At 49.2% G+C, this 13,513-nt stretch overlaps 1 protein-coding gene across 2 annotated transcripts in view; it reads right to left on the bottom strand.

Moving 5' to 3' along the window:
- The window catches only part of LOC116950796 (unconventional myosin-IXb-like), a 103,801-nt gene that overhangs the window by 50,272 nt on the left and 40,016 nt on the right, over positions 1-13,513 (bottom strand). Inside the window, exons 6-14 of one of the 2 annotated variants that reach the window (XM_076073067.1) lie at positions 13,387-13,481; positions 9,837-9,899; positions 8,786-8,885; positions 6,831-6,884; positions 5,774-5,874; positions 4,594-4,720; positions 3,171-3,260; positions 1,238-1,354; positions 332-469 (exon numbers count right to left, since the gene is read on the bottom strand). In XM_076073067.1, coding sequence (XP_075929182.1) covers positions 332-469; positions 1,238-1,354; positions 3,171-3,260; positions 4,594-4,720; positions 5,774-5,874; positions 6,831-6,884; positions 8,786-8,885; positions 9,837-9,899; positions 13,387-13,481 — 885 coding nt within the window. The remainder of the gene's footprint in view (positions 1-331; positions 470-1,237; positions 1,355-3,170; positions 3,261-4,593; positions 4,721-5,773; positions 5,875-6,830; positions 6,885-8,785; positions 8,886-9,836; positions 9,900-13,386; positions 13,482-13,513) is intronic. The other variant, XM_032968870.2, reaches the window with a different exon arrangement.

Below are 13,513 nucleotides of genomic sequence, written 5' to 3'. Positions count from 1 at the left end.
CAGGGTCATGAGTTTCGATCGCCAGTCAGGGGTTAATCGTCATTATTACAGGCATCTTCCGCACCTCCGATTAGCACGGTTGGCCGCATACGGTGGGAAAGAACTTCTACATAAGTACATATAATCATCCTCGGTCTGCCTTGAAATGTAGTCTCCTTGTCTAAATGGACTGTTAAATGGCCTCCTAAAGGTTAAGGTGCAGCTCGGCAATTACTTGCAAGTTTTACCGCAATTACGCATGATTCATGCAGACTTGATGCCTTGTAATCGGTGTCTATTTGGTATTTGAACATCTTAACAGATGTAGTTAAGCCATTCAAGAGGAAGATACCTGCTCGATCTTGAAGATGTGCTTGTTGAAGTAGTGATGCAGTTGCTCGTTGGCAAAGTTGATGCAGAACTGCTCGAAGCTGTTGCTGTGAGTGAAGTCCTCGAAGCCAAATATGTCGAGCACCCCTATCGACAAACACTGGCACACATACAAGAAAAACAAAAGATACCCATATAGCCTTAACAGACTGTTGGGGCAAGTGCTTTTGGCAACCGCCTATGAAGGTCAACACAGCACCACACCTCTGTCTTCCCATGCTGATGTTTACACACCGCATCAGGTACTCATTCAAGGACCTAGTCGATCTAGGGGAGGCCCAGGACCGGTTCAGATGTTCGCCACCGATGTTGCCCGTGTGCGGGAATAGAACTCGGGTCACCGGGTTCATAGATTAGTGCGCTGACCACTATAGTACCGCTCTCCACACACACTTGACACATACACGGAACGCTACATGGGATGTGTAAAATATTATTATAATGTTTGGAGAAAGACAGATACAAGAAGACGTATAGTGTAATGTTTGGAGAGAGAGAGTTTTGCGTAGAAACAGGACCCGTATCTACGAGAGAGGGTCCTTGCCTATAAACATCTGGTGGTTCACCAGCATTGCATTAAGCAGGCCCGAAAGCGGTGCAGAATTTTGCACGTGTTAAATCTACGCTGCTGAAGAACAATAACTCCAAGAAGGCCGAGTGGCCGATAGGATTTGTAAAAAATAAAAAATAAAATACACTTTAATTTATTACGTGGACAGACAAACACGGGAAGGAGGCGTCTTGTCTGCTTTTTTATTTTCACCATTACGGCGATGATGCCAATGCTGTTGATGTTGCTGCTGCCGATGATGACGACGACGACGACGATGACACTTATAATGCTGATGACGATGATGACCAGGCTCACCTGCACGTTCTCCTCGAGGTCTCGCTTGTGAAGCAGCGCGTGGTTGATACGCAACAAGATCCAATCGAACAGAGCCACATACAGCGACTTGGCCATCGAGTCCCTCGCCGTGATGGCCTGCAGGTTTCATAAAGACAAAGATCCCCCCCGCCGTTATAGCCTCAACAGACTGTTGGGGCAAGTGCTGTTGGCGAGCACCTTACAAGGCGGTCACGGAAAATGAGAGGTGGGTGGCCAGCAACACAACCGCCCGCCTTTGTCCCCCCAGTGGCGATGTTCACAAATCACACAAGGTTCTCATTTGAGGCTGAGTTGACTCTCCGGGTAAACCCAGGACTGGTTCAGATAATCGTCACTGGAAAGTGCTGTGAGCACCACGCCCACCCGCCTGTGTCTGCCCAGTGCTGACGTTTCCCCACTGTGCCAGGCACTCATTCACTTGAGGCCGAATCGACCTAGAGGCAGCTCGGGACCGTTTCAGATAATTGTCACTGGTGCTGGCCGTGAATAGGAATTGAACTCGGGTCGCTGGGTTTATAGCACAGCACGCTACCCGCTGCACTACCACTCCACGCACAAACAACAAAGATCTCCCAATAACCTTCACGAACTTTTGGGGCAAGTGCTGTTAGTTAGCGAGCACCTATTAAAGCCGACTTGGTATAAGAGGGGGTGTGGTGGTGTGGCCAACACCACACCCGGCCGCCCTTGTTTCCCTTGTTTCCCAAGTCCCGATATATACGCACCGCACTCGGCACCCATTTAAGTAGGAGTTGATCTAGGACAGGCCCAGGACTGGTTCAGATATCACATTACACTGGGAACTTCTGGAGTGAAACGTCAGATAATGCCAAACAACATGCTGCACACCCCGAAAACACATCGGATGATGATGATGATCCAGTGATCCTGCTGATAACAACAGTGATTACACTGATGAACACACAACTTCGCACCTCCGATTAGCACGATTGGCTACGCAGGGTTGGGATTTTCCAGCTGCTCCCACGTAAAGGTGAACGTGGACTGGCGAGCGTGAGGGGAGGGGGGGGGAAGTGACGGTCGGCGGGAGGCAAGCGGTGACATTTCACGGCGCCGCCACGAAAGCCACTTTGATGGCCACTTCAATTCAAAGGGCCCCCCCCCCCTCCACCCCCGCGTTCAAACGGCGGCATCAAAGGGGCGACCCCCCCCCCCCCCCGGAGGTTTCAAAGCGCGCCACTGTCGCCGCCACCACCGCGGCGTCCGGCAGAAAACGGCACGCCTGACCCTTGCTGGACAGAGCGCCACGTGAAACAAATTCGCTCGCGTGTTCCTACGTCAGCCCACGGAAAGTCGGAGTGTCTCCCCCCTGAATCCGTTTCAAACGCTTTCTGGAAAAAGATTAACCTATTGCTGGGGTTGGTTTTTTTTCTTCTACCTGTCACTTCACGGTTGCGGAGCGCCCCAAGGCCTAAAAACGGCAAGCGGCCAGCAAACAAAGGTAAAGAGTTGACGCCTTTCTCAAAATCGCAGCAATTCATTCACATACCAGGGAAGAAAATAGTTCCATCCCTCATGATGATGGCAATGATGATGCTGCTGCTGCTGCTACTCATGATGATGATAACGTAGAGACAATTTGACGCACCAGTCCGGATTTGTCCTTGCAACCTTCCAATTGTGAATCAAGTACAAATGTGAGTCACGCGTTCCAGAAGAACCTTGTGGATAGAATGGGCCCTGCTGCGGGAATGGGGAATTTCCACCCCTGGCCCAGGGTTACAAAAGGAGAATAGTGTCGTCCCCCGTTGTACTTGTGGGGCAAAGCCCACTTGGCTGAGTGGCTACCCATGGTTACACTCCAAGCCAGAAAAAGCCTCCAACAACGGAGGGGGCCCCCTATGGTAAAAAAAAATAATTAAAAAAATGCAGAACAATCTCTGACACAAACCTCGCACAGACGGAACGGGACGATGAGCTTTTCCCCGACCGCCACCGTCTTGCGAGTGGTCAGCGCTTCGATCAGAGAGCTCTCCTTGACCTGCGAGCGGTGGGCAAACACGCGCACGCACGCGGTCACGGTCACACGGATTAGTGGCGCTGGAAACGACCGCAAACCAAAAAGGAGGCGAGAGCCACATTTGATGAAGCATGGGACAGAATTCGGCAATGTTAGTGGTGGAGGTGGTGATTTTGTTGATGGTGGTGGTGGTGATGATGTTGGTGGTCACGATGGTGGTGGTGATGACAACGGTGTTGGTGGTGGTGAAGATGATGTTGTTGGTCGTGGTTGTTGTGATGATGATGTTGGTGATAATGATGATGGTGGTTGTGGTTGTGATGATATTAATGCTGTTGTTGGTAGTGATGATGGTGGTTATGGTTGTGATGATATTGGTGGCGGTGATGATGGTGGTTGTGGTTGTTGCGATGACGATGTTGGTGGTGGTGATGGAAGTTTCCACGAACAGTGATATTATAATATTAATAACTTTTGTTAGCCCAGCAAAGCCACGCCAAAGTGCAAAGACTTTTTCACGAAGCTCCTGCTATATTGGGATGTTTGTCCAACACCAATCATTATATTTAATGCTTTTTTTTAGCTATGGGAGGAAACCGGACAACACGGAGGAAACCCATGCAGAGCGGGGGGGGGGGGGTGGCGGAGGACATACAAACCCCACGCAGATAGGCACCCGAGGCAGGGATCGAACTCAGGTCCTGCTTGCTGTGAGGCACAAGCGCTACCACTGTAACCACCTTGACACTTGACAACCCTTACCAGTTGGCTGTGTCGGGTGGTGGCGGGTTATAACGACACATTTATATGTATATTTACGCGATCCAACCCAAAAAAAACTCTATTATGGATGACATTGGTCGCGAAAGCCTTCGTGTTAAACTGACTAACCTCTATGGGGAGGATACTTTTCTTCAAACCCAATAATGATGGCGCTACAGCAATGATACTGAGGATGCCGATGGCGGTGGTGTCGGTGCTTGCTAACAGCACTTGCCCCAAGAGTCTGTTGAGGTTATATAGGAGATCAGTGCCTTTGTAGCGCAGCGGAAACTGGTACCGATGATGCTAACAGTGCTTGTGGAGCTGGTGATAACGACGACGACGACGACAATAATAATTGTGGTTCAGCTGCTAATGATGATGACGATTGCACTGGTCGTAAAAATGGCGGTGATGACAAGAACGAATCTGGCAATAACAACGACGCTGAAGCTACTCGTGCTGCTGATGCTGTTGCTGATGCCGATACGAGTGATGGTGCTGTTGCTAACGCGAGTGGTGATGCCGATGCTGATGTTGTTGCTGATACGAGTCGTGGCGATGCCGAGTGCAGGCTGCGTGCGGCGATTACCTGCAGCAGCTCGGACACGGTGGAAATGGCGATCCCCAATTCCACCTCCACCGTGTCATCCCGACACGTCTTCCCGCGAAACGACACGTTTCCCAAACTCAGGACGGCAGAGAGGACCGTGAAAATCCTACACACACACAAAGACAAAGACGCCCCGTGTAGCTTCCACAGACTGTTGGGACAAGGGTTCTTCGAGAGCAACTATGAAAGCCAGCATGCCGCACGACATGGTGGTGCGGCTAACACCACACCCGGCTGCCTTTATCTCCCGAGTGGCGATGTTTCCACACTGCACCAAGATTGAGTTAAACTAGTTAAACTGATATCACTCGTTGCTGATGTTATATATGGATGGGAATCACTGCACCACGGCTTTCCCACACATGCATAAAGGCACACACACACAAACACGGACACACGCTCACCAACAAACCTGAGTGCATACGCACTCAAGAGAGTGTCGGGGTTACAGTTCGTAGTTAGGGTCAGTGCCAGCCTTGGATTAGACCTAGTTACAATGAGGAATAGGGTTATTGTCAGGACTAGAGTTAAGGTTTGGGTTAGAGCCAGGTCTAGACTCAAAGTCAAGGTGAGGGATAGGGCTAGGACTATGCTCGGCATTAGAGGTAGGGTTCCAGTTAAGACTGGTTGGATTAGAATCAAGACTCGAGTGAGGGTAACGGTATTGGTTAAAGGTAGGATCAGGGTTAGTGCTAGGGCTATGTTTATTTCAGGGCTAAGATTAGTGGTTAGGATCTGTAAAAGGGTTAGCGTCAGGGCTGGAGTTACAGCTAGGGTGAGGGTTATAACTAGGGCTGGGTTTGGGGTATGAGCCAATGTAAAAGCAATTGTCCGGGCAAGAGACAGGGCTAGTTTATGCATCTATGAATATTGAACATCTTTCGCACTATATGTAGCCAATGGTGCTAATCGGAGGAGCGGGGAAAGGACAACAAACTAAACACAAAAAGCAGTTCTAAAGAAATTCGTTTGTCAATCTAGATTTGAAAGTGTGTAGCTCCAGAGGCTTCCTAACATTGGAAAAAAAGTGCGTTCCAGACGGTCGCAGAAGCGCATCCGAAAGCGCGTTATACGGCAACCGTCTTCGTTCGAGGGCAAGCCAAAAGTCGCTGCTGCGAGGATAACCGGAGTCTACGCTGGTGGATTTATGTTCACTCACTGCATGCGAGTCTTGGGAAGGAACCCGACCATTTCCATTGCCAGCTTGAGTCTCTCAAAGTCGTGCTTCAAGTCTTCCCCCTCCACTCGGTTGATGTCAGTCTGAGGATGAAGGCAGGTGCATTGTGTAGTCAAACAATTACATTAGATTGTTCAGAGCCAAGCCCAATACCACCGAGCTACATTGCATAGGGATATGGTAGTAGGCAAAGAATACGTTTCAATAGTGATTGGCCGGTTAGCAAAAGAATGCGATTGCACACGACAACGCTGGATTGTGCTCAACATGACGAATCACATTACGAGCGGCTATATTGGCACACGAGGAATAAAGTTGAATGTCTGCCCATTGTTGGTTTGATTAGAACACTTGGCCTATAATCACGAGTTTAGAAGTGGCCGAGTGACTCAAAGGTCAGAGCGCTGAGCTGGCACCAATGAAATTCTGAGTTCGAATCCAGTTTTGAGCCGCATGTGATTAAATTGGCTTCTGAAGTGTCGTGAATTGATAGTCTCAGCCCAGTTACCAATGGATGCATAAACCAAAACCATCAGATTAAATCGAGTTTCGCACTATGTTTGGTCATTTCCAGCTCTAAAAATTTAACACATCGGCTTTATTGTAATCCTGTCAGTGGCAGCGTTGGTAGGAAAGTTATTCCGCCTACTGTGTGGAACAGAGTCCACTTGAAGGCATCTAAGATGTAGTTCTATGTTTTCAACTTCTGTGGGCCATTCACTAACTCAAAGGGTTGCACTGCTCTGTAAGAGATATGACGAATGGACAATTCATCTCGCAAGAACAGTGGACATGTTTTTAGGAAAGACTATCCCCTCTCGAGAGCACAGACTATCCCCTTCCATAGGATTGTGGAATTTCCACCATTGGCTCAGGACGGCCGACAGAAACATGGAGACGAGTGTCCCCCAGATGAATAAGAAGCAAACAGGCAATGTGACTTGCATGTTCTCGAAACTCGCAATCGTTTGGAGGACAGATGCATACACAGAAATTACATGACGGTGAGTGTGAAATGGTTCCATACATTAAAACTGACCTCTGTTGGAGGCTCGGAGCAATCCCACTCTTGAGAGATGGATTTTCTCATTGACTTAATGTGGATGATGACAAACATACACACACATATGGAAACACACATAAGCGGCATACGCATACAAATGATGGGACACACACACACGAGTGTACACACACGAAGACAAAGATCCCCCATATAGCCTTAACAGACTGTTTGCACAAAACCTGTTGACGAGCACCAGCCCGGCATGACAGAGGAGGTGGGGGGGGTGGATGGCCAACACCACGCCCGGCTGCCTTTGTCTCCCTTGTGGTGATGTTATACACATCGCACCAGATACACAATTGAGACTGAGTCGACCTAAGGGAGGCGGGCCCAGGACTCGTTCAGATAATCGTTACTGGTGTTGGCCGTAGGCGGGAATCGAAGTCGGGTGGCCGGGTTCGTAGCGCTAACCGCTACACATACACAACGCCCCGCACCTCCGATGAGCACGGTTGGCTACGTACGGTGCGAAAGAAGTTCAACATACATCACTAGCCCCGCCCACTTCGTTTATGAGCCTAGGACTACACCCTATAAAAAAACAGTCTGCATTCAGCAGCTTTTCTCCTCTTTCCTCCTGATGACGATCAATTGTGTTGTGATCGAAACGTCGTAGCTTTTTGTTATTTACTTTGAACCATCTACGTGACTTTACCGAAAGATCCAAAGAATATCAATTCCTGCAGTCACGAAAGCTTTAAGTCAAGATTCATTTTGTAATGATTTGACCATCAAACGCGTTCCATAGCAAAGGCCATTCTTCGGGTAAAGATTTCGCAGCAGCATGATGATAACGCCCGTCTTCTGTGCCAATGTGTGTGGCGGCATTCCTGAAGGCGTTTGAGCGTGAAGAAATTCTGGAGGGTAATGAAATGCGTCCGCAGGATCTACCGACACGATCGAGTCAGAGCTGTAATAATTTTGGATATCTCCGGACATCTGTGTGATGATGTTTCTGTTCGAGTGTCCTTGTTGGTCACTGCCAGAATTGCTCTTTTCTTTAGTTTTCCGCTCCACCTTCTTCATGCGGAGTGACGTCACCCGTTCTTGATTATTAATGACGGGGTGGGGGGGGGGTCCATGTGGAGGACCCCACCTGCTCATGATTATTAATGAGGGGGGCTGGTCAACGTGGTGTGACGTCACGCACGTTACACACATACATTCTTGGCTCATCATATGAGGAATGGTCCCTGTGGTGGGTGGCCCCCCACTTTCAGCAAGAGCCCAGAACCGTGGTCACCACATATACGCCTCCTCTATATAAGGAATGAAACAGTTTTGACTTCTCCACAAATCTGGCTGTTGCCTGATGAAGCTAGTTGTAATTACTGGCAAAACGTTGTACTCAAGATTGTAAATGTTGTGGCTTGGCTCTCCAACACACCGGTGTGCTGTACTAGTGACGAATTGGCCACGTTCTGTTTACGTGACAACCCTTACTAGTTGGCTGTGTCGGGTGGTGGCGGGTTTTAACGACACATTTATATATTTAAACACGATCCAACCCAAAAAACTTCTATTATGGATGACGGGCCATGTTGATCCCTCGCAAGGAATCAACCTCACGACGTGCTGATTGTGAGTCAAGTGATCTGCCCGCCGTGCCACTGAACCAGGCCACATTTATAACAACAGTTGGAATTCCAAGCGTCTAAATGCAACCTGATCTCGTTACAATTAACAAGAACCTCACTTCACAGTTAGAGGGAGCTAAGCATCAGCCAGGAAATGTTTCCCCACTTACAAAGAGTGAGTTTATGCTGAACAGTCTGCTTTGCCTTATACATAACGAACACAAAAAAACTTCAATAATCAGACGTGACGGGCGCTACAGTCGCGATATGTCAACCGTCTGGCCTGGTATGCAGGCGGTGAATAGATCATGGCTGATGACGATGGTTGCGTGTGCCAGGGCCAATGTGTCTCACCTGGTTGAGGTAGTTGTAATGCGGTGGCGGCAGGAGGTGTAATAATTCCTTCTCCTCCTCGGTTGTGCCCTCCAACAGATAGTAGAACACGTGGTAATTCCTGAGAATGCGTGGAGACCAAAACAACACTCGCATTAAATGTGCAGGACATGCAACGCACACGAATCCAAACATCCCCCGTATAGCCTTTTGACAGACTGCCGGGGCAAGTGCCATTAGCAAGCACCTATTAAGGCCGGCACGGTGTACGATCTTGGTGGGTAGCCGGCAGCACCGCGCCCGACCGCCTTCGCCTCCGCAGTGCGGATATTTACACACTACAATAGGTACTCATTTTAGACTGAGTCGACCTAGAGGAACCCCAGGCCAAGTTCATATACGAGGCTATTCGGCTTTCTCAAGGATAGCTAAATCCAGGTAAGTGGCACTGTGGCTATAGTGCTTTACTCACACAATTAGTATGCGAGTTCCAATCCCAATAGGGAGTCGACTCAGCCTATCGTTAACATCACCATCATGGATAAAACAAGTACCACCACTACAGGAAGTTAACAGTGGTCATCCATGGACACACTGGGCCCTGCCATGGGAATGTAGAATTTCCACCGCTGGCTCAGGAGCACAATGAATGATACAATGACGAATGTTTCAGCTTTTAAAACCTATATAAATGTTCAAGGTGCAGCCGTGCAATGTCTTGCTGACGACACACTGCTGACCGAAGGTCCTCCAACAACTCGAAGCATCTTAAGAAAGCCGCTCTCTAAGCGGGTATTTGGCCTACTCTTCCACGCTGGTCATACTTTTCGGAAGAGGTGGCAGTACCCACACTTTAGCGCACCGCACGAGACCTGCCGATCGACTATCGGTCGCGTCGACCACTTTACACCGCTGGGTGGGACAGAGGCGGATTTGGGATTCGAGAAAACTCGCGCCGTAGTTTTCATTACGCCGCGCCGGGAGATCGATCCGGCGGCCTCCTCGATGCGAGCCCAGCCGCGCCGACCGTTACACCGCGGCAACATCCACTGCCAAACGTGATCCGCCAAACCTTTCGTTCTTCTCCTGCGACACGAGGCGCGACTTTTCCAGCAGGTATTTCTCCATTATGGCTCTGTCACCGAGAAAATTGGACAAGCAAAACGAATGACAATTAAGGTGGGGGGCGGGGGGGATTGGGGGGTGGGTGCTGGTTGGGGGTGCAGTGGTAGCACAGCTGTTGTATCGAGTATGTATTTTTATTTCAGTTTAAGGTTCTCAGCCATCATCGATGACTTGTCTTGCATGGGGAGTGGTTAAACCTTCGGCATCTTAACATGGTTGTTGTATTTGTGACTTAACGGCAAAACCCTTCCATGAGATAATACGCATAGTGGTCACCTATGTAAGTCTATGGTGTCGTACGTCTGCATGTATAACTTATTTCGCACCGTACATAGCCGACCGTGCTAATGGGAGGTGTGGGTCCCTGTGTGGCTCAATGCAATTGTTTTTCTCACGCAGGTCTACGGACCTCTTGTGAAAGTCTACGGTGCGAGCCAATGACGGAGTGCTCTTCCCCACGATGAAACTGTGCACCCCGTAATCTGCACAGCCTCGGGAGATATATGCAGCTCGCATTTAGCCGCCCTGTAAATCCACATTGTGTCGTGCAGACAGACCATACAAGACTCTGTCAACAACAATTAAACCTAATGCGGTTATAGCACATGGAAGGGGGGTTTGCAAGACTCACCTCAGCATTAATTCTGCCAATCATTAGCTTCGAGGAGGGGGGCAGTTTTAATTCAATTAGAGGCTCCAGCTGCTTAAATGCGCTTGACGTAATTTGTCCCTTGAGAGAGAGAGGGTTTGCTAACCACACTTGACCCGGAAAGCTCTCAAGGGTCACAGGAGGATCATTAAACTGTATTAGCATGCATGCGGTTTGCTCTGCGCATGTTTGTGTATATTGATGGGCAGTGTGTATGGATTTGTCATGTCTTGAGTATAGCAACACTCAGATTAGCAGCGCAACATCTTAGCCCCATGGTTACATGAGTTGTTGTTATTAATATTTTATGAGTTTGAGTGTGTGTTGTGTGCATGTGGGGAGCGGTCGTGTGGCAGTTAGCGCGCTGCACTATGAACCCGGCGACCAGAGTTCAATTCTCGCTCATGGTCACTAACACCAGTGACGATTATCTGAACTCATCCTGGGCCTCCCCTAGGTCGACTCAGCCTCAAAGAGGTACCTGGTGCGATTTGTAAAGATCGCCACTTGGAAGACAAAGGCGACTGGGCATGGTGCTGGACACCCACCCCCTCGTGTGCTGTGCCGGCCTACATAGGTGCTGCTCGTGAACAGCACTTGGTCCTACAGTCTGTGAATGCTATACGGGTGATCTTTGTCTTTGTCCATCTACGTTTACATTCTTGTTCTTTTCTGTTATAGCCTTGGGGAGAGCGGTGGTGCAGCGGATTTGCACGCTGCCCTATGAACCCGGTGGCCTGAATCTGATTCCGGGCCACGGCTAACGGCAGTGGCGACTGAAGTCTGAGCTGGTCCCCCAACACCAACACCAAACCGCACCAGCCAGCCAAAACCCTGTGACTGACACTGCATGGGGGGGGGGGGGAAAGCCTTAAACCAGCAGTGGATTGACAAAAGAGGGTTGTAAATTATCATTTTCATAACCTTGAATTAACCCTTATCCATTACCTCAGCCGCCGCCGCTCTCAAGACACATTCCATAAATCACGAGTTAACTCGATAACGACCGCCGCGTCCCAGCTGGCAAATTGGCTGTGATTGCCACTAACTCGCTCCGGGGGCAGCTGAGCGAGGGGCAGGAGGACGCACGCCGAGGGGCTCGCTCAAGAGGAACCGTTTAGTAGAAGGGGGGGTGGGGGGGGGCCTCGTCACGCGAGAAAAATCGCCGGAGACCACCACAACGTCGGGCGTGATCTCGGAAAGGTCGATCGCCTTCCCGGCGACAGACACGTTACGTAGCAACGGCGATTGTACAATTTGCGGAGGGCATCGATGAATCGACGTGGACAAATGCGGCGGGGTTAATGCCGTTCATGTGGATTTTTTTTTACAGCCCAGCGTCAATCCACTGATGGGTGAAGCCCTCCGCGTGCTGCTGGGAACAGTTTGGCTTTACGAAGCTAACCAGGGTGGATTGGCGAAGGTGAGGGGGGGAGGGGCTCAAGACTAGTTAAGATCTTCTTTGGTTCTTTCGGTAAAGTCACGTAGAATGAGAATAAAATAATAAATTGATAAAATAAAATAACACAATAAAATTCTCACGACGTTTCGGCCACAACACAAGCGGCCTTCATCAGGTGAAGGGACGAGACTGTCTGGAGGACAGCGCTGGAGCGAAAAAGCCACGCTCAGATCACGACGTTTAAGCTGTGTGAGAAGAAACAAAGCGCCTTGACAAAGGAATTAAGATACCGCTAACCACTGAGGTCATCCGTGCCGGGAATTGAACGCATGTCGCAGGGTTAAAAGTGCAATCCGCTAAGCTGATGGGCTACCACCCCACAACCAATTCTTGTTGTATAGCACAAATAAATAAATAAATGCGTGTGGGTGTGTGCCCTTCATTGCCAAGAATAAAAAAGGAAACATGCTTAGGGCCATTGGCATATTTGTCTTCTGGACCAATGTTCTTGGAGCCGAATTCGTTGCAGTTGGGAAATCCTGGACTGGTGTCGACTTCTGCCTCATCTTTATATTCTCTTTCGGTAAAGTCACGTTGAAGGGAAACAATAAAATAATAAAATATATATAAAAACAATAAAAATTCTCACGACGTTTCGACCATAACACAAACGGTGTGAGAATTTTTTATTGTTTTATATATATTTTATTATTTTATTGTTTCCCTTCAACGTGACTTTACCGAAAGAGCTAAGAATATGAATTACTGCAGTCACGAAAGCTTTAAATCAAAATTCTGCCTCATCATTAGAGTGTGGCCCCTTATGCAGATGTCACTCGGTTGACTGGTGCACTCACACGACACAAGGGCTCTCTCCTGGTGGGGCTCGTTCGATGCAGCACAGTAACGAGGTTTATCATTCGCAATAGAGGGGATTTTTTTGGGTTAGATCACGTAAGTATAAATGCGTCGTTTAAAACCCGTCACCGCCCGACACGGCCAATTAGTGTGGTTCGTCGCGGAAACAAAACGTGCCGATTGGTTACTAGTTCAGCACACCCGGTGTGTTGCAGAGTAAAACCCACTAAAACATTTACAACTGTCATTCGTGAATGCCCACAATTTTTAACGAGGCCGTACGTGATATCTGTTTACATTTTGTGCACAGGCCCATCGGAGATTCCACAACCACCACCCACCCCCCTGTCCCACACCTCCTACCGCCCTACCCGCCCCCCCCCGCCAATTCCACGAATTGACTGCGATTCAGCGGTCGAGTTTCGGGTCACAAGTGGATGAATTTGTGGTGACTGCAGCCAGCTCTAGTGGCATACAGGGGGAGGTCACGCAAAACACATTTGAATATCCAAGCCTAACTCTCTCAACTAGACGGATGGAGGGGAGGAGGAGGAGGAGTAGGGAGGGGTGTGGGTGGGGGTAACGTACCCGCGCACGGTTCCATTCTCTCTGTAGTTGACTTGGATGAATTTTCCGAAGCGGCTGGAGTTGTCGTTGTGAGCGGTCTTTGCGTTCCCGAACGCCTGTGTCATCAGTGCACACAAACACACCCGCA

Source organism: Petromyzon marinus, chromosome 40 (genome assembly GCF_048934315.1).
Source record: "Petromyzon marinus isolate PM22_M1 ecotype Great Lakes invasive population chromosome 40, UKy_Petmar_22M1.pri1.0, whole genome shotgun sequence".
NCBI lineage: Eukaryota > Metazoa > Chordata > Hyperoartia > Petromyzontiformes > Petromyzontidae > Petromyzon > Petromyzon marinus.
This window is presented reverse-complemented; position numbering and strand designations above follow the sequence as displayed.